At 45.9% G+C, this 21843-nt stretch overlaps 2 protein-coding genes across 2 annotated transcripts; one reads left to right on the forward strand and one right to left on the reverse strand.

Annotated features, from left to right (window-relative positions):
• Positions 1 to 384: 384 nt before the first annotated feature.
• On the forward strand, positions 385 to 2170 carry LOC311207850 (interleukin-17A-like; the record flags this gene model as incomplete). The annotated part of the gene is made up of 3 exons (XM_084284163.1): positions 385 to 411; positions 959 to 1203; positions 1933 to 2170. 3 exons carry the CDS (start codon positions 385 to 387, stop codon positions 2168 to 2170), a joined length of 510 nt encoding a protein of 169 aa, XP_084140289.1.
• Positions 2171 to 9888: 7718 nt separating this feature from the next.
• Positions 9889 to 11891, reverse strand: LOC311207565 (interleukin-17F-like; the record flags this gene model as incomplete). Its single annotated transcript, XM_084283670.1, has 3 exons — positions 9889 to 10126; positions 10722 to 10957; positions 11865 to 11891. 3 exons carry the CDS (start codon positions 11889 to 11891, stop codon positions 9889 to 9891), a joined length of 501 nt encoding a protein of 166 aa, XP_084139796.1.
• Between the last annotated feature and the right edge of the window lie 9952 nt (positions 11892 to 21843).

A 21843-nucleotide genomic window follows, 5' to 3' on the forward strand; every position in this document is an offset into this window, starting at 1 on the left:
GAGTAGATGTCAACTGTAGTCTGAGTTCAAAATCGCATACTTTGCATCCACTCGCTGCAGCGTGCGTGACAACTGTTCAGTGGTTTTCTAACATCAACATGGAATTTTGTTACTACTTGAGTGACTTAGCTGAAGCAATGACATCACCAGCAGATCTCAGAAAAGGTAAGCCCATATCCTGTCTTCCACCTATGGAATTTATATACAGACACTTTTTAATGTAAGGTCAGAAACCACAGTTAAGGTTGGGAAAAAAAAAACACCTACTCCCCTTTAACTAGGACAGCACAAAAGCTCTTATAAAAAGACCAGCAGCAAATGCACCCAGACACCTTCAGTTTGACAGAGTCCAGCACAAGCATCAGCTGCAGTAAGAAGAGGAAGATGTCTCCAACCCTTCGTGCTTCTCTGGTAAGAACTTGCCATGTGTTTTGTTTTCTCCTAATTTAATATGGGCATATTTAAACTCTTATAGCTGACTCTCAGGAATGGGGCACCAACGTTTAAAATGCTTGTTAAAATCACCAATTATTGAAAAGAACTGAAACAGGAAGCTGCTGAATAGCACCAGCATGGGACAACAATGAGACTGTATGTTTATTAGGGAGTGGAGCTACTGCCACATAAACCTAAATCAAGATATAAATTGAAAATTCAGAGTGTCTTTTTGTTGCTATGTTCTTTCTGGTATCTCTTATCTACATTATTTTTAATATTTTTTTATAATTGAGATTTTGCATATCACCAAATTACAATTGAGTGAATACCACATCTTTCAGCACTGTAAGAATTAGTCCATGCAGAAATGGATGTGATATTTGGCACGCTTTCCCCTAATGCCCCCAACCCACAGCATGGACTTTAACTACCAGCTAGGCTGACTGTTCCCAGCCCCACAGAAGAGCTGTGTTACAGCAGTTGTATGGCGTTGCGTCCTAAATACACCGTTTGTCTTCAGTCCAGCTCTCTGCTGTTAGTGCTGCTGGCCATGCTGTCAGCCAGCAGTTCTGCCTACGGGAAGGTGATACGGCCCGGGCTCAAGCCGGAGAGTCTCTTCAAGCAAGCAGATGCTGGATGCCTGACCCAAAAAGATGCCAAATTCCCTCAAACTGTGAGAGTCAACATAAGCATCAGCAACATGAACCAGGATAACAAAGTGACTCTTGATATCAGCAAACGCTCGCTGGCTCCCTGGGATTACAGGTACGATCACTGTCCCCATTGTCTAGAAACGACTGCCCTGGTCAAGAGGGATGCAAAAGCTATGCCCATATCTTTATTTTCTTTACTTCACTGTTGAGAGATTTGGGCAATATCTACAGACCATATAACCCTCTTTGAAAGCTAATCAACACAGAAAGGAGGACAGAGCAAAAGTATGGTTTAGGCAGAAGACGAAGCAAATTACCTTTGTAATTTAATTATTTTATGATGCATACTGGAGCAGATCTTAACATAAAATATATTCTTTACCTAAGAGGTGATCAAAAACCTTGGACATCTGACACTGCACTAAAGTCAGTGGTGGTTTAATAACACTGGCATCAGGCCCTAAGAACATTTTGTGTTCTGGGGGAAAGCTGAACGTCTTTGGGTTTGTCAGTCACTCCAGCATGTTGTGAAACTCAAGCCACTTCTAATCAGTCTTTCAAAGTCAGCACCTATTTGAAGCAAGTCCTTTGCCAAGGCAGTTGCGCACAGTCCTCACATGGATGTCGTACACTAAAAAACCTGCAGTATGCACTTACTTATACTCTAATTATACTTAAAAAGCAGAAATAGCAGAGGGTCTACTGCCCTTCATAGGCAACCTTCCAGTGAGTAGAGGTTCCTAGGCTGGTTAGCCCATAATGATCCAGACTATCATGCCTCCAGAGGTGCAGCAGCATTTCCACTGCAAATACTTCCCTATCCTTTCATGTCAACTTACAGGATCGATGAGGACCACAACCGCTTCCCCCAGGTGATTGCTGATGCTGAGTGCCGCTACTCCAGGTGCGTGAACTCAGCCGGACAGCTGGACCACAGCCTCAACTCCATCCCCATCAATCAGGAGATCCTCGTCCTCCGCCGGGAGCTGAAAGGCTGCCACCACTCATACCGGCTGGAGAAGAAAATTATCACCGTGGGCTGCACTTGTGTCACCCCCTTGATCCAGCACCAGGCTTAAAGGGAGCCTGTGGTGCAAGAGCAAGGAGCCACAGCAGGAGGACTTCCTTGCCTAACAACGATGAAAATCTCTGCAGAATGGAATCAAGCCATAATGATTAGCTAGATTCTCAGTTTTGTGCTTTTGGTTTGTTTGATTTGGGTTTTGTTTCAAATCCTTTTCCCTTTTAAAACTCTGAATTCAGAATCTGGATCCTTTCATGTGCTCCACTGAAGGAGTAATGGGAACTCTTTACACATCTTTAGTTAACACTTTGAAAAGTCTATTTATTTAATTCTATTTATGCTAGTGGAAAAAAAAAATAATATTGTGTCTGTTTATTTATCTTCATGCAATAAGAAGTTGTGGATGAACATCCCTGGAAGTGTTCAAGACCTGGCTGGATGGGGCTTTGGGCAGCCTGGTCTAGCAGGAGGAGTCCATGGCCATAGCAGGGGGGTTGGGAGTAGATGATCTTTAAAAGCTTTCCAACCCAAACCATTCTGTGATTCTATGATTCTATGCAATAAAAAAATCAGCCAAATAACTCTGTGGTATTCTTCTTCCTTTCTGAAGAAACCTTTTCTCATAAAGCAAGAAATCACTCCATTCCATTAGGACCATGTAACAGATTAGTATGAAACTAAAACCAAAAATTCTCGTGATAACATCTAGCTCTGTTTCAGTAGACTATAAACCGTATAGAAGAGTTAGGGCTCACATCGTTAACATCGTTTTAGCAATAGAGAAACTAAAGACACCTGGAGGGAAATGATTTACTGAATGGCACTACACAGATTGACAGTAAAAACAGACCAGCAAAAAAAAATAAAAAAGGAAAGCGGGTCCCAGTTGTCCACCTCATTATCTGATTGGAAAGGAGTTTGCAAAGAAAGATTCAACGTAACACTCCGAATGCTTCTTCAGTGGAAAGGAAACTCCCTCCCCCAAAATGGAGAATGCGTTTATACTGTGAAGTTTAATGCTGGTTACTACCGGGTAGACAAGGAACGGGGCATGAGTCAGGTGGATAATTGAAGTAATTAGATGCTGGTGAGAGAAAATGCTTAATGCTAACCGCAACTGCAGTTTCCTGCACTCTTACGTCCTTCCAATGCTTTTGCTGCCAGCAGTCAGTGCTTCGAAGTAGAGCTCACTGACACAGTACTTCTACCACAGCCGTGAGGTCGCTTACGTGGGTGGAAGTCTTACGCTGCAGGAATTTTGATTTAGATGCACCCATTTGAAGATGTTCCGTGTTTCAAATGGAAGGCCGGTTTGCAAAGACACGGGTGTTTTTTTGCTGCCGCCTCAGGGATGTGTGACGTTCTCCGGCACCAACAAAACGCCATGGGCAAACGCAACAGAAAGTACGTAATTTCTGAAGACGCAGAGCTCGGGGATGCAAATCCCAAACGAGAGGCAAGGCCCTTTCTGGTGAAAGCATCTTCCCCACATCCAGCTGTGCTAACTGGGGATGTTAACATCCCAGCTGTTCCTGCTGGGAGTTATTCCCACCAGCTGAGACAATGAACCTAAGCCCTCCCTCATCTACTCTATGTCAGCTTGTACAGCGTAAACTCACAGCACAGGCAGGGATTTCATAGCATCCTTTGACCTAGCAGATATACACTGGGCCTGGAAAATGTTAATTAACTGTGAGCAATCACAATATCTGCAATCAAAACAGTGAAGTCCTGCCCATGCTTAAATTTCTATCAAATGCAAACAAAGTTTTGCCCGTATATAGGTATCTATTAATATATGAGATCCGAACTGTGCTCGTTTCCTACCTTATCTCCATCTATAGCTCCTTTAGGTCTCCTACAGGTTCTGAAGTTCACCCTGTTGGCTGTCCCAGGAATATTGAGCGTGGAACTGACTGCCAAAAGATACAGCGAGGAACCTGGCAATGCTCTGTGTTTCAAAGGGCAGGCTGGTTTGCAAAGACCCGGATGTTTTGTTTGCTGCTCTCAGGGAGGTGAAAACCCCTGAGGTTTTCAAGAAGTTAAATAAATTTCAGTCCAAACTGAAATAAAGCTGTCTGCTTGGTCCATTAGATAACCTTGCAACGTCCTACCACCTGCTATAGAAGGAACTTTGGTGAATTGTCTGCAACAACCCAAGTAACTTCTAACAGTCAAAATGAAGGACCCATCAATACCTGGTAGTGATATGAAGCTTAGCTGGGGTTGGCACATGAGTAATAGAGACTTCTTAGCAATTCTGAGAGAGCTACGATGTGGAAAAAGTCAGAACCAGGTCATGTAGCTGAAGCACCAGAACGCGGACATCTTTGTGCTGCAAAGATACTCCAGTCCCTCTTCCTGCAGCATTGTTCTCCCTTGGACAATTTATTTACCAACCCGATGAAATATGGGCCTCAAGACACAACCGTTTTTTATTTACTTGGCCTCGCACCAGGTTCATGCTCTCCTCTGCAAGGTACGTGGGTGATGTACACGCTCCTACAGAAGTATTTAATAGTATGACTGCCTGAATTCATTTGGCCCCAGGACTATTTTCTATCCTGCTGTAAGTTCCCTTGGAAATTCTGGCATCATGAGCTAAGATGTCTTTCTTTGTCTTGCTAAACCCAGTTGAGCAGGTGCAGGGCAATCCCAAACCAATGCACCTGACTCTGAGGTGACCTAATCAGTGCTTTGTTTCTCCGGGCAAATGTTCATGGCTACAGTCCATAGCTCTCATAGCAGGGGACTGAGGAGAACAGGACCCCTCTTTCACCCTTGCACAGCCTTATCAGTTTGAGATTCAGCAGTTAATGCTTGCTCTTGCTTGTTTTGGAGAGTTTCAATACAAATTCCTGCTGATTTGATGTCCTTTCATGATACCATAGTGAGCGGGGGTGGAAATTGCTGCAAAAACCTCTTCATAAAAAAAAAAAAAAAAAAAAAAAAAAAAAAAAAAAAAAGATTTCCAGTCCAGCACTGCTTCACATCTCAGTTTCATGTCAGCTTGCAAAATTTAAGTAGCAAAGGCTTACCAGTCAGCGTGCTTGGAAATCTATGAGTAAAACACAGCAGCAAGAGAAGCTTGAGGTTGGATTTGTGTGGCAAATAATCAGATAACTATGCTCATCGGTGCCAATTACCAAAGCAAGATGGGAAGATGCCAGTTGCTTGTGAAAGAAGATAAAATCAACAGTTGGCATGCCTTACCATGTAAAGGGGGTCAAGATAAGTGAGTACAGTACAGATTTCTGAAAGCAGAAAGAAAAAGCAAACAAAAAAATAATAGTAGGGGCAACTCAGAAGACAATCCATCGCTACTCATTTACTGGAACAGGGAACCCTGATCATGATACAAACAAGTTGTGCTTAGTAAGAACGTAGATAAAGCAGAAATACAATGCTTTGTACTTAATAGAAAAAACATCAATTCTCACTCATAGAAATCTATGTCCAGAAAACACTGAGTGGAGCCTGCTTAGTTCATGACTCCCAAAGAGCATCTGATGCACTCTTAATTCTTCATTGAAGTTATAAGAGAGGAAAAAAGAAAAAGAAAAAAAAAAAGAGAGAGAGAGAAAAAAAAAAAGTTTCACAACCAAATGGAACAGTGTTATATAAGATGTAGTCTTGGACCACTCACCTAGACTATTCTGAAGCACAAGTTTAAAAATAATTACCAGAGAGCGAAGAAGTTACAGAAAAAGGGGCAAGAGAGGAAGACAAAGGCAAGGCTCACATTTTATCCCGTGATGGTGACGCGGGCACTGGTTTCTGCTCTGGGCCTGTCAGGCCACCTTGCAGGACAGCCAGGACTCACAGCTGGTGTGGAAACTCACCCCATCACTGGTGTTCATTGCATTCCCACCACACCATAGATCTCCAAAAGCCTGACCAGCAAACCATTCATGCCCTCAGAGTTTTGTCTGTTAGGCCTAATTCCCAACAAGTCGTCTCTACTTCTGGCTTGCCAAGCCATTGCTCCCTTGGCTTAGCAAACACAGCACTTGTACAGTTCTTGATTTTGGTCATGAGCCCTAAAGGTTGCTACTTTTGATTTTTATATATATATATTTATATATTTAATTTCTATGCACTTTTAAAAACAATAGTTCTGGGAAACAGGTTGATTTGGTCTGTAGTCCTTTTGAACACCCCCAAGAACATTTGCCTCTTGTCAATGGTCACAGAATCACAGAGCTGTAGGGGTTGGAAGGGACCTCCAGAGACCATCGGGTCCAACCCCAATGCCAAAGCAGTTCCCTAGAGCAGGCTGCCCAGGGAGGCGTCCAGATGGGCCCTGAATATCTCCAGAGAAGGAGACCCCACAACCTCCCTGAGCAGCCTGTCCCAGTGCTCTGTCACCCTCACTGTGCAGAAGTTCTTCCGCATGTTGGTGCGGAACTTCCTGGGCTCCATTTTGTGGCCATTGCCCCTTGTCCTGTCCCACTGAAAAGAGGTTGGCCAAATCCCTCTGTCTCCCACGCTTCAGGTATTTGTAAACATTGATAAGATTCCCTCTCAGTCTTCTCTTCTCAAGGCTGAACAGCCCCAGGTCTCTCAGTCTTTCCTCACAGGGAAGATGCTTCAGGCCTCGTATCATCATTGTGGCCCTCCGCTGGACTCTTTCCAGGAAGTCCCTGTATTTTTTTGTAGCAGGGAGCCCAGAGAAGCATTACATCTCACCAAAATACATCCACAGGTTGCAGTACAAATCTGGGAGGAGGAATTGGCTTGGGCTCATGCCACTGCGGTGCCTCCCAGCCTGTGCCAATGCAGGGGTCTCTGCAACGTGCTATCTTCACCACCCCCTGAGAGCTGCTACACGCAAGGGGACCCCAGCTTGAGCTCCAAATACTGCCAGATGGGCACAGCTCAGGGTTGTGCCAGAAGGACTTACAGGAGAGGCAAGCAGAAGAGGAAAGGAAGAAGAAAGGCCTCAAGGCTCAGACACCAGCCTGGGACCACGGGAGGCTTAGCTCAGCGAGTTACAAGAAGGCGCTGTGCTTCTACACCTAGAGCAGTGTCTTGTCCTCCTGGTAAAACAACCAAGCCCCTGAAGGCTGCTCTAACACCTCCGAGCCAGGGGATGCCCAGCTGCATCAGGAGCAGAGGAAGGGATTTGCTCTTAGGACAACCCAGAGCTAGGCCGGGTGCATTAACTTATTAACTGAAGGCCTGGGTGGCTGCATGGGGAGGGAAATCAGGCAGAGCCCTTAGCCAAAGGCTGGTGCTCAGCTGTTCAACATGCCTGCCCGTGGTGCCGATATGACTGTGCTGCTTACAGGAAGCCTGATGGCATTTGCGCCATGTTCTTAGATTGCTGGGAATCAAAGCCAACCACCTACCTCGATGCAAAAGCAAGCAGTTAAAAAAATAAAAAAATACCAACAGCTAGAGGCTTATTTACAACCAACTGCACTCTAAGAATGATGCCATTAGGAGGAAATAACCCTTGCTGCTGGTTTTATTTAGAAACAATCCCCACACATGAGCGCACTCACTGAGAGGCGTGTGGTTTGTAGCTGACAGAGCCAGCTCCAAAACCTCACAACCTGTGGCCAAGACTTCCTTTATTAACTACTTCTGCGTTGTCTTAATTAGCCACTTCACCACTCGTCCCATTAGAACAAACTTTAGGGTGAGCTGATTGGTGTTTAGAAGCATCGGCTTGGGAGCTTTCACCATTCAGCTGCCATAATTAAGGGAGGAGAGAGACCTTCAGGCTAATTTTCTCCCTGCATAACAAGCGAGGACAAACCCCACAGGCGATACTGATCGAGAGGGAGAGAAATAGGTCACGAGCAGGGGCCGGGTGTCAGCATGCGACTTCCTGGTCAGCGGTTACTGTAAGAGGAGTGCTCTGAGAACACCTCCCTGGGTTTGCATCCCACCACATGAAGGGCTCGGTGGTCATAATGAAACAGCCGCTGCCGCAGATGAGTACGGCTGCTTGTAACTGAAGGAGATGGTTTCCCCACGATGCCACCCGGGGCTTGTCTTGCTTGGCTCAGCAAGGCTCTCAGGGGATACACCCTGCTTGACAAACAAGCACGAAGGGAAAGGTTTGGACCCAATGACTTGCAAACTATGCAGGGGGAGAAACAAGGAGGCCTCCCGGGGTCTACCTCTACCTAATTTAAAGGGGATTAAATGCGGCTGAAATGAAATATGAGTGCCTGGTATAAATGCAGATGAACTAGGTGCAGGTGAGTGCCCAGGTATAAATGCAGGTGAACTAGGAAACAGAAGCTTTATGCCCTCACCAGCAGAGGAAAGTTGGAGGTAGTGCTGAATAATCTTGACCAGATTTGCACGAAAGATTAAAAAAAAAAAAAATCTGATAAATTAACAGATAGCAAGCCTAAACTGACAGGCTGTGCTCCTTGTGTAGCTGAGGGAGAGACTATGGGGGAGAGACTAATACTTTCAACAACAGTTCCTCCACTGCTAAGACAGGTCACCTCTATGGCAGTCCTGCCCTGGAGCTGTCTTGCTTTTTTCCTGGATGTTTGGGCTCCTCGTGCCCCATTTTTAGGTCAGCCTGGCTAAGGAGGAGTGGGATGAAGCTGCCTTTGCTCATTTCCCTGCATTCCTGCTCAGCCAGCCATCCAGCTGGTGGAGGAGAAGGGATGGAGAGAAGATGACATCTTGGTTGGAAGAGGACAGGACAGACTTTTCCTATCTCCCGTGAATAAGGCTAGACTCCATCCCAAATTTCAGCCCTGCAATGCAATGTCCCCCACCTCTTTTCCCACCACCCCTGGAGACCCTCCCACTGGCTCCATTGCCTGTATAACCTCACTTTATTGCTTTCAGCCCTTTTTTTGCATCTTTTCATCTGTTTAGACTGCAAGTTCTCTTGCCCTCCCTCTTACTCATATCGCTGCACCAGAGCCTGATCTGCACTGAAATCTCACAGTGCTATTCAGCACAAACCCCTTCCCTGTCTGCTTTCATTTTGAGCTATCATGAAACAACACTCTTTTAAATAAAATACTGATTTTATTTTATTTTATTTGGCTGATAAATTATTGAATAAATACAAATAAACGTTTAACAGGTTTTGGATACTCTCAGCACATACAACGTCATAAATACAATCATAAATAGAAAATATAAATAGGAATATAAACACTTATTAGTTCTTTGCTGTTTTACCACTCAAAGTGGGATCAAGTCTCTCTCAGATTGCTCTGCGATAAGTCAGCAGCTGCTGACTCTGTGGACAATGAAGTCCATGGAGCAGCAGTGACACAAAAGCAGAGTGTGATGAGCACCAGGCCTGGTGGCACTTATGCCAGACATACGCTAAAAGAGGGAGCAGTGATGGCTGGAGGAGGAAAAGGGGATGAGGAAGGGAGGGAGCAGGTGCAGGAGTGGGGATTTTTGTGACAGTGCTGACTATATATTTGGGCAGTTTACTGCTGATATCATCTTTTGAAACTGTAATTCATTTGATTCACAAAACTGATATGAGCTGCAGTGAAAAAAGTAAGCACTGCTTTACTCCCTCCCTGCTTGCTGTCACAAACACAACTTTTCCTCCATTTCCCTTTCCCCCCTCCCCCATTAGCTACTGGCAATTCCTGTGCTAAAATCCATAAACGAACAACAAGAATTAGTACTCTCAGGAGGTAATTTGCTCAGGTTCAAAAGGAAAAGTCACGCTGAATTCCTGGGATGAAGGTGGGCACCTGGGATTTCTCCTGCGAGGTGTTTGTAGGGGACACCTCTTCTTCCCAGTGTTGCACCCACTGCTAATTCCTCCTAGGACTGGTAGCGGACGACCGGAGCAGCACACGTGCATCCCACCGTGATGAGTTTCTTCTCCAGGCGGTAGGTGTGCGGGCAGCCCTGCTGCTCCCGGCGGAGGACGAGGATCTCCTGTTTGATGGGGACGGAGTTGAGGCTGTGGTCCTCCTGCCCCAGTGAATTCACGCAGCCAGAGAGGCGGCACTTGGCATCAGCGATCACCTGGGGGAAGCGGTTGGGGTCCTTGTCGAGCCTGGGGACAGAGACACAAAAGGGTTTTATGTGTTTGCTCTTTGCCTGTGCATGTGTTTTGGTAGGATCTTCTTTTTTACCTCCATGACAGCACCCATCTACCCATATAGCTTCATTTTGAAACATGACAAAAGAATTTCAGTTTCCTTAACATTTTTAGAACTATTATCTATGAGTGGAATTGATTTTGATAACAAATATTGCCATAACTTTTTTAGTATATGAATGGAGTGGAGCTGATTGAAATAGGGAACTGAGAGCAACTGGACCATTCATATTTATTTGTTCTAATTTCAGCATTCAAAAATTTGTTTCAGTCAGGAAAATGTAAAATTACAATGTACTGACATTCTTCTTTTCCTAAAGGAATAACTCCTTGACAAAGACTGGCAATTAGAAACCATTCCAATGATGTCCCATTGCACTGCAGTTTATTTTGGAGAAACACCACCCAACACCAAAATGAATGTGTGTGTCAAGAAGAGCTTGTGATATTCACAAGACTCCAGGCATACACTAAGAACAAGCCATTTTTTACCACAAAAGACAGCTGTGTAGCACAGCTGTTGCATTTTAGATACTATCTGAGGAGTTACCTGTAATCCCAAGGAGCGAGAGACCGGTTCCTGACATCATGGATTATCTTAAAGGCAGAATCTGAATGGCTGATGCGAACGTCAACTTTCACCATTGTGGGGAATTTGGGATCCTTCTGGCAGTCTCCATTAAGTCTCTCAGAGCCACCGTTGCTGGGCTGAGGATGAGCTACCCTCCTGTGGGGTGAGCTCCTTACGGTGAGTGCTAGAACCAGCACCAAAAGGAGTGACCTGAACTGGAGGAGAAACAGGTATCATTGTCTCTGCTCAGCTGGGAAAGAGCACGAGGAGCCATGGCTTGACTAGACTGGGCAATAAGCAGGCAGTGGGTGATCTTCATACTTTCATTTGGGTGAGCATGAAAAAGTAGTGCAAGTATGTGAATAATACTCATCGTAACAGAGGCTAAATTCTGATTCAAATGCTGACTGCAGCTGGCACTGCACCAGTAAGAGCATCTCTCCAATGAGTTATGAAACATCCTCCTCCTCCAGAGTCAGATAGCGATGTCTTTTGGTCTACAAGGTGAGGTAAGGACTCACCTGACCCCATCCTTAAGTTTAGACCTCCAGGTAAGCTTTATGCTTTCCTAGGCCAGGAAAAGTTGGCCACCTAGAAGCCACTTGCTGGAAATAACACTTTTTTTCAAAGAAATTTGATATTCGCAGTCCATTTCCAGGAGGAAGGAAAAAAATAATAAAAATAAATAAATGCAAAGTTTTTAAGAATATCAAAAGAGTTGACAGTACTGCAAATACTACCCAAGCTGGAGTTTAAGTACAAAGACATTCACTTCACCGTACCTCCTCCTTTTCTCGACTTTCAATAATTTTTATAGCAAGTTCTCTAAGAGAAGGCCTGTCTCTCCCAGTCACATATGAGCAGTGATGCCCTTACAGATAAATAACAGCCTGCTGCCTCTCCAGCCAACCTGGTCACATCTTGGACACAGCTTGCCTCAGCAGTCAAGAACCAAATCTACTTGCAAAAGCTCAGGTATGAAAGCTTTATCAGACACCTTGCAACCCATTTAGCTCTCACTAAGACCAACAAAAGTTGCTCCTACATCATGGGATCTAGATTCAGCTTTTGTCTTGCAGCTAGTAGGATATCTGAGCACTTACACCAGATATAAGGACTTACCACTGCAGCATAGCTGGCAAAAGCCATTGCAACCTCTCTTCTGCTGTAGGCAAGCGCACACGGTGACAGAGCGTGCAAGTTCTTCTCCGAGACCTCTTTCAGCCTCCGTGTGCCTCAAAGCCAGCCGTGGTGCCCTTTTTATAGCACAGTTCAACCACTACCACCTTTTCCATTGCATAAAGCTAGCTTACCTGACTCAAGGTTAGGAGTTGGTGTTTAATTTATCTAGCCCACTTCCTTCCGTCTACCCCCAGAAATGGGAGGGCAGATACCACGTCATCAGGATCCCAAGTCAGCTAACACAGTTTGTTCAGACAGATAAAGCGATATGGGAAAAAAAAAGAGAGAAGAAGAAAAAAAAAAAAAAAAAAAAAAAAAAAAAAAAAAGATCAGACAGCTTTTTTTTCCCTTCCCCGCTTTCTAATATTAATGTTCTCTCACCACAAACTCATCTGAGGACACAGGTCCACGTGCCTCACACAGATCAAATGACAGAGATCAGAAAGCTGCAAAGTCAGGCAGACAAACAGGGTTTCAAAATGAGGACAGGACATGGGATTCATGCTTTAACCTCCTTTTGCTTCAGTTACATGATCCACCCCTACGTTCTCTAGGGGCTCCCTACGTACTGAAGTGGATGGGCAAAGGGAAAGTAGATGCCCATGGGAAGTCCTCCTGGTGGGCCGCAGGGCGCAAGGAGCTGGGATGCTTTCCCCATTCCTGTCTGAGATCCCATCTTGACACATTTTACAGCTGGAAAACCCATGCACACCCTGTCAGGGCCCCTTGGGTACTAAGAGGCCTTACTGGTCACAACCAGCCTCACCTTGGGCCTCCCTTCACAGCCTTTCCCTCAGGAGGCCCATTTTAGCTCAGCTTTGGGCCCGCTGTCCCTGCCTGAACTATGTAGGAGTGTTGGTCTTCAATCCCAGCTCTGACCTTGCCTTCTGCTTGGACCTTGGAGTGGCTTTTCTCCTGGGTAGACTCCTTAGACATACGTGGTAGGCCATCTCCATGGCCATACTGCACTGCCTTTTGTCTAGGACTCCTCTGGGCAGCAGGGGGTCTGAAGAAAATATAAAGTATTTGTGAATTTGTGAGCATTTTTCTTCCTCAGTTTAAAGGGCCTGGAAGGGTTTTCCCATGACCAGCAGAGCAGTAGCTGCAGATGACGATGGCAAAGCAAGGCGTCACGCTGTAAGGTGAGGCATGGTGGGACCACAGCACCCACTGGGGTTGTGAGAATTGAAGCTGGGGTTTGGGATGAAGATTGTTTCTCACATGGTGGAGGAGTTGAAGCACTGAAAGTGTCTTATGCTGATCCCATGAAAATCCCATCAAACCTGATTAAGACACGGGTGTTTATAAAGCCTCAGCATGCACAGAGTATGGGCTTGGCAGAATTTAGGGGCTAAATTCTGCATGGGCATCACCATGAGAATGGGTTGCATTTTGCAGGTACAGGGTTACATGGAAATTGCTACGTGTGATGAAGCAGTGACGTGATCACACCGATCCCTTAGGGTTTCCCCAAGGGGCATTTTGCTCTGTTATGTCTGTGTGTCACATCTGGTCAGTGAATACATGTTTAAGCTCTTGGAGGGATGAGGCTCTGTAGCAGTCAGCCCCTGTTAACCTCTCCTCTTATTTTCCTCTGTCTGTTCCTCAGTGATCTCCCTGGATCCTTTCCCATCAGCTCCTCTGGTGGGTCTCACCCCCAGCCCTGGGCTGACCATCCTCTTTGGACAGCTCTGGAGGAACTGGGCTGGGGGCTCCGCAGGCACTACATTGCTGGGGTTCCTCCACCTGGCTCTGCTCCTGCGCTCTGCCTGTAGAAGATAAGAGCTTTTAATGACAAACCTAACACCCCTCGTTTCATTATTAGGGACCAGAAGTGTAAAAATAAAAAGGGAAGCAGGAGGAAGGACTCTGTTGTCCGTGAGCCAGCCACAAACTGGAGAGGAAAGGCCAGTGCATGTGTTGTCTCCCCATCAGCACCCTCGGTTCTCATGGTGGAATTTTGGAATGAAAGTATTTTTATAGCCAAAAAAGTCCACGAAACTAGTTTTATCACAGTCTCTGTGGAGGAACGCCCTGAGAGAAGCCTCTCTTGAAGCCATGTAACCAAGCAGAAAGAAGAGGACTGAAGCATAGGACTTTTCACTCAAATTCATCTTCAGTCCTCCAAAACCTGGAGGAAAATCAGGAGCCTCTTAGAGATTCATCGCATTTTCAAGCCAAAAGGAACTAATCAGGTCCCTGCTCTGCCACCTCACTCGATTATTACTGGCAGAAATCTTCATCGGCTGATGTTTTATGTCATTGCAGGATATTGTTATGATTTTGTGGTCTGATTGAATGACAGTTCAAAGACCAGCAACTCATCTCAAGTAAATTTTTTGTATTTCGGGTTATTAAGTTCACTTAACTTTTAATTTCATGACACACATTCCTATTCTGACTGTTCATATCTATATATCCACGATGCATCTACTGAGATGTGGAGCGTGGAAGACCAGAAGGTAAAATTACCGAAAACCCACTTCTATAGCTGAGCATGTAAACCCCTTTTTGCCCCTCACTGATGGCTTGCAACGAAGGGAAAGGAGCATTGCCATGAGAATGGGTTGGATTTGGCAGATACAGAGCTAAGTGGAAATTGCTACGTGTGATGAAGCAGTGACATGATCGTGCCGAGTGCTGGCTTATTAGCCGTGACCACCACTTTCCACTCACATCTTCTGTCTTCAGCAGCTCACACTTCCAGCAAGGATTCCCTCTTTGACAAGGTATTTCCTACGACTAAGCTTACCTTCAGCTGAAGGTTGCTGAAAATTTGATCAAAAAGAGATCACCTAATACGGATCATTACAAAGAAAGAAAATTTTATTTCAAAATCATTATTACAAAAATCTATTTAGTCCTGTGTTTCAAGGGCTCGGAACAGGAATAGGGATGAAGACTTGGAAATCAAAGAGAGGTTTTTAACTTTACATGGAAGAACTCTTGTACGCTTGAGTTATGTTAAAAAAAATAATAATAAAAAAACACGTTTGCACTGTAGGGTTGCTTCAGGCATGTGACATGACTGTTTTCAGATTGGGTTTGGATGCCACATCCTTTTAAGTTCCTCTGGATATTTCATATTTAAGCGTCCACAACTCACGTGAGGCACCTCTATCACCCCCAAAGAGACGTGGACCAAGGGGACAGAAACCAAAAGTACTCAAATGCCTTTACACCTAGAGGAGCAAACTCTGATAGTTTCACTAATGTTCCTACTAGGCAAAACAAGTGACATTTCCTAGCTGCTCGCCTGCAAATATTCACAGCTGGTAGTCAGGCATCGATGACGTGAGCATTTTCAGCTTTGGAAGTCTATCCCTACCATGCAGGACCAGAGGGAATGGCCTCAAGTTGTGCCAGGGAGGTTCAGGTTGGAAATGAGGAGACATTTCTGCTCAGAAAGAGCAGTAAGGCGTTGGGATGGGTTGCCCAGGGAGGTGGTGGAGTCACTGTCCCTGGGGGTGTTCAAGGAGAGGTTGGACGTGGCACTTGGGGACAGGGTTCAGTGGGTGACATTGGTGGTAGGGGGATGGTTGGACCAGATGATCTTGGAGGGCTTTTTCAACCTTAATGATTCTATGACTGGGGAGACAAGGTGTAGCTGAAATCCTAAAAAATTTATAGGATTTTTTTAGAAGTATTGTTACTCTGCTGCACTCTGCCTCATTACCACCTCATCCCATGGATGGGGTCCAGCTGACTCAGAGTTGGTGTTGGCACCTAAGCCCCCATGATTTCTGCTATGAGAGGGGGCAATATTTGGGGGCAGATGCCCCAGCCAGCTCAGCTGAAGTACATCAGAGGACCTTCCAGAACAGAAGAAACAGCAGAAAATGAGATAATGGGGTTGAAATAGTGACCCCCTCTGGATCCCAAGACGAAATTAATATTTCAGAGTTGAGCTGAACAGGTCAGCTGTAGCACAAGCCCAGGGCAAGGCTCCTACCTCCAGCTCACGCTCCCACCTCGCTGCCCACCCCTGGTATTTCCCTTCAATGCGTGTGACACCATGAAGTCACCTATGTTCTGCTTCAGAAAGCTGACAGCACTCACCCGGGTTTGCTGACAGGGCTTTATCACACCAAAAAGGTGCGTGACCAAGCTGCCAACCGCAGACCGGAGATGTGGAAAGAGCAAATTTTGAGGGCAAGCATGCCTGGCCGAGCGTGCCACAGATGCTGGCAGCAAAAAATATCTCTGAACCGAGCCATCGGTAAGTATTGCCCCAGCACGACAGCAACCACAGCCCTGTGTCATCGCAGCCAATGGCATCGCCGAGCTCCCTCTACGGGCGATGGCCAACCTCACTTCACAGAATCACAGAATCACAGAATTTCTAGGTTGGAAAAGACCTCAAGATCATCGAGTCCAACCTCTGACCTTTGACCTAACACTAGCTGTCCCCACTAAACCATATCCCTAAGCTCTACATCTAAACATCTTTTAAAGACTTCCAGGGATGGTGACTCCACCACTTCCCTGGGCAGCCTGTTTTTTGGCTTTCACGCCCGGCTTGGCTTCACTCTTTGGCCAGGGCTGTGGGTTCAGTGGGAGGCAGGGATTAACTGGTGCTGCTCGCACCAGCTCGGGGATTTCAGCCCTAATCCTGCACCATGGGCACTCACCCATCCTTCAGCGGGCAAGCAGGACATTCAGTTTCTAGCAGCAGTAACCCTGTCGAAAGTGAGGTGACTGAGGATTTATGAAGTGGAAGACTAAGGCACAGTGTGATAAATCAGGCTGTCTGCATGACCCGACTCTGCCTTCATGCCTCTGATGTAGGGAACAGCCCTGGTGGCACGAGCACCAAATGAGGGGATGCTAGGGGACACAGGCACTTTGCACCACGTCACTCAACCCAAAACATGGGGCAGGGCCAAAACTGGGATTCCTGTTCTCCCATCCAGCAGGGATGACACCAGGGGAATCGTTAGAGCTACACTCGAGAGGAGGCAGCAGGCACTGCATGAGACCAAATGCCTCAGTTGCCCAGGTTGGATTCACTGGCCCTGAACCCTTATCACTTGTGATCATCTCTTGTAAGAAGCATGATGACCCTCTAGAAATTGCACGCTCCCCATTTCCCAATGGAAGCTGAAGGTTATGCTCTTATCTATTTCGCAGAATTAAGATTAAAAAGGTCAGGTGCTTGCCATGGTCCCGCTGACACCACCAGCTTTGTAATCTGATTTTTTTCCCACCGAGGTAAGATTCAGTCAGCACGTTATCACGGCCACTCTGGGGAAAGCCCAGCGACTTCTTGCTCACATACAGGCTCTTCCTTAGATAATGTAGGTTGCATTTGCATTTCTACTCTGTACACTGCTGCCTGGTAGGTCTTCCCTAGGTCAGGTCCCAGAGATATCGAGGTAGCTGGCCTCCTTTGCTTCCAGCTCCCTTGGAAAGTTTGGGTCCAAATGCTTCTTAGCATGCAGTGTTCTGGGGTGGCATCCCACAGCTAAAGGAGGTGGTTACAGAAACCTCATAGGCTTCTGTAAGCAGTGTAAAATTTTCCCCTGTGTATTGCAGGGAATTGGGCTGGAAAGGATCCTGGATCATATCATATATGTATATTAAGGCTTATTTCTTTTTCTCTGAAACAACCGCGTCTTTTCTCTTTTAGGCTACAGCATTTTAAATATCATATGGGGGTCCCGACAGCAGCATGACACTGTTGGCTCAAGTTAAGATTGTTCAATATCAAGTCTCTTCCTAAGGGATTATTCTCTCCCCATCAGCCTCCCATCTCTGGGAGCTGATTTTGAAAAACAGTTGATTTTTCCTGCTTCAGTTCAGAGGTTTGTACACATCTTGACTGAACTGGGCGTTATTCATTTCATATTATTTCCTCAATTCTAGCTGTGTCTTTTGGATGCTCATGGCCCTTCTCAATCAGCCATCACCTGCTGCTATTAGCAGGAAGATATGATTTTCCCGTGCCCACCTGCTAATCAAAGCAGTGACTAGTACTGGTTCGAGGTCAAACCTCTGGGGGAGTCCTGCTCTTGTCACCCTCCCATATGACAACTACACTCCATTAGGGTTTTTCCAAGCAGGTATTAGCCCACCAACTTGTAACTTCACTTCTAGTACACTTTTTTTGGCATACTTATGAGAAAGTGATGTGCAAATTTATCAAAAGGCTTAATAACACCAAGATAAAACACACCTGTGGTTCGTCTCCTAACCACAAGTCCCATAACCAGCCGCCGAACAGCACTGGGTATGATTTGCTGTACAGTTTTATTATCTCTTTATTGCATACAACTTCTGCTTCATTATCTGCCCCTGCAGCTGTCTACAAACTGTAGTTTTCCCTGTTTTCTCCATTTTTTAAACCACATTTTTTAAAATCCTCTTTCCAGTTTTCTTCACCTGTCCCCCAACATTTCCAAAACCGAATCCAGTATATTCATTCAGTTCAACTGACATCAGTCATCTAAAATGTAGAGCTGAGCTTGACAGTTTAGGCTCACTTTAGACCCAAAGGAGGTGCATTTAAACCACAGCTAATCTCTATCAATCATAATCCCAATTAATTGTAATGCCTGCAGATGCTCAAACTTAGTTACATCTACATAGGAAATAATCATGACCTACAGGAATCCAAAATTTTCTTCATCTGGTTTGCATTTAATAGTGTTTCTTCAATATTTAGAAATTATTTTCCAGAGTGTCTTCCCGGGGGATCTTTCCTATCAAACCCCTAATATTACTCAACCAGGTTTCTTGAAAATTGCAATCTTTATTCTATGGTCTCCATCCCTTTCTTTCTAAGTATCACAAACTCTATTATCATTTTCATCCACTCTGGAATTTTCAGAGGGTTCTTCTACATCAGCAAGAATGAAGCCTACAAATGGAATTTCCTTGCTCTTTTATGCAAATAATCAAACAAAAAATCTCTAACAGACTCCAGGGGCTTGCTGGGCAGATTGTGTCTGGTACACAACAGAGTTTGGGGTAGGCACAATCCACCCCAACCCCACAGTCCTGAGCTCTCAATGATTTAGTCCAAAAGCCTCCAAAAAGATCATCTTGTCTGGAAAGCCAGCAAAACACCCCTGTGTTGGCACCATGATGCCACTACTTTCAGGTTGTCAAGAAGAATGGCAAAAATCTTTATAACTGTCCATGTCCCTACATGGACAAAAGCTCCCAGCCTCCAGAATGCGGTTACATCAAAACTGCTCTTCGGTCCACGCAGACTCCTGAGACATGGCCAAAACTTGTTTGGGACAGGGCTAATTAACCCCATCAAAACTGTGCCAAGGACCAATGCAGTAACAGAGCCAGAGGAGATACAGTGCCCAAGCCTGCGCCCTGGCACTGTGAGGTTTATTAGTGCAGATAGAGCTTCAGTGCCCACGTGGATGAGCATCCAAGAACTGGAGGACCTCTCCAGTAACACAGCAGATTCAGGCTGTTTGCAGGCAGCTGATCTCCAGAATCTCTATGTCTATGCCTCCTACTCCCTCTTTAACCTACTTTAACCTCTTTAACCTACTGCCACCATAATTCACCAGCCCCTCATATTTCTTATTCTGACCTCAGCCCACACGGGCCAAAGGACAGCTAAAATGAAGCCACATTTTAGGCAGTCCCGGCCTTCACAGTGCCTCTGCCTACATGGCCTCTTCCCCTGGCAAGATCCCTCAGTACAAGAAGGACATGGAGGCCCTGGAGCATGTCCAGAGAAGGGCCTGGAGCACAAGTCCTGTGAGGGGAGGCTGAGGGCACTGGGGGTGTTTGGTCTGGAGAAGAGAAGGCTCAGGGCAGACCTTATTGCTCTCTGCAACTGCCTGAAAGGAAGGGGTGGGGAGCTGGGGATCGGCCTCTTCTCACAGGTAACCAGTGATAGGACCAGAGGGAATGGCCTCAAATTGTGCCAAGGGAGGTTCAGGTTGGAAATGAGGAGACATTTCTGCTCAGAGAGAGCAGTCAGGTGTTGCGATGGGTTGCCCAGGGAGGTGGTGGAGTCACCATCCCTGAGGGTGTTCAAGGAGAGGCTGGACGTGGTGCTTGGGGACAGGGTTTAGTGGTGACATTGGTGGTAGGGGGTGGTTGGACCAGGTGGTCTTGGAGGGCTTCTCCAACCCTGATTCTGTGATTTTATGATTTTATGTCGCTGCTGCCTTCCATTCCCTAAGCTGCTGAGTCAGGGACACTTCTGGCACAAACCCATCCCTCCTCACGCGTGTGGCCGGGATTTACACGTGTTGGAGCAGGGATGCTGCAAGGCCTGCACAGGGAGGGAACTGACTACTCCTGACCTTCGTAGGCCACAGGATGGGAAAATAAACCTGAGGTTTGCCTACCCTGGAGCTCCCTCTGGTGCCTTGTCCTGGGAAATACACTATTTCTGCAGCTGTAGGGACAGGGGACACAAAAGCCTTAGAGGATGGAGAAGGGGAGGTGGCTCTGAAAAACCACTTTCACCACACACTCTCTGCTGTGACCCACAGGAACAGCCTCCAAACAACCTCCAGAGAAGTGGGGAGATAGGAAAGAGATGAACATAACCTCAGCCCTACAACAAGGCAACATGGGAGCAGCAGAAATCACCAGGAAACATTTTACAGGTGCTGAGGCAATTTTCCACCCAGCTTTTCTCTCCTGGAAAGTGCAAAGGCTGCACAGACAGTATTTTCGTGGTAGCTCATCCTAGAAAGATTACCCAGCTAAACACCGACAGCTTCATCTCAGGCCCAATCTCTCCCTTCCGTTTGTAGAAGCTGCATTTGTGAGGTTAAATTTCCAAGATTCTGGATTTTTATCTTTATTTTTTTCAGAGCATGCAGGCTATTTGTGGTTCCCAGTCATGGAAATGGTGGTGTCGGTGCAGTGAATGGTTTTGGATGTCACACAGACATGGAAACACACGGCTTTGTAGCTCCCCTTTCATTTGAGCTGGAAGAGGCTCACGTTTCAGGCTCTGAGGATCCTCTTGTGCTGAACAACCTGGTGATCATCACAGGCAAAAAGGAAGGACAAAACTGCACCATGAATTGCTCAACTCAGAGAAATTCAACAGCCAGGGGACTAGCCCAGCCTTTTTGACCTGTATTATGTCCCATCTATTATTCAAAGTCCAAAAAAAGCGGGACTCTGTCTGTAGTGTCATATGTTTCTCATATGTCATATGTTCTCTCATATGTTCATGTCATATGGACTTGAAGATTTAGGTTTGGAGGATGCTCCAGGGGCTTAGCAGCCTGCCCAGAGTGCCCAGCAAGTTTTTCCTAATGGTATGGATCAATACCAGCTTTGCAGATTTTTTTTTTCTTTGCTACAGCATCCAAAGTGCTTAAAAACTGCTTCCTCTTTGCTTGGTCATGCTGCAGGGAGGACAAAACCACACATTTCACTTCCCTGTTTTTATTCTGGCACTGGGAGACATATATATATATTATTGGCAAAGAGATCAAAGCTGGCTGGATGCTTGCAAGGGGTGGAAACGGACACCCTTTGAAGAAAACGAGGAAAAGGAAAGCACTTTCTCCAGCACATTTCTGTGCTAGTTGTGGATTTTGGTCCCCAAAATACACGTGGAAATACGCCGCCAGTTGGTGTTTCCTCCTCATTTTTGGTCTTTATTTTAAGTTATGTGGGGGGGGGGGGGGGGGGGGGGTTGTTTGGTTGGTTGGTTTTTGTTTTTTTTTTTTCCTCCAGCCTGTACACAGGAGCTTCCTTTACTGCTGCCATCAGGCTTTCTGGTCCATGATCCTCATGTGGATCCTGGGGCACCTGGACACCATGTACAGTACCCCCACACCATGCCCACAAGGTGAGAGCTTGCAAAAGCCCCAGATTTTTTTCCCTTATTGACAATAACACATCCCCCTTATTGCATTTACACCCTTACTGGTGCATAAAGATGACCTTTAAGGTCCTTTTCAACCCAGGCCGTTCT

This window comes from Netta rufina (assembly GCF_964035555.1).
Source record: "Netta rufina genome assembly, chromosome: 3".
Taxonomy (NCBI): domain Eukaryota; kingdom Metazoa; phylum Chordata; class Aves; order Anseriformes; family Anatidae; genus Netta; species Netta rufina.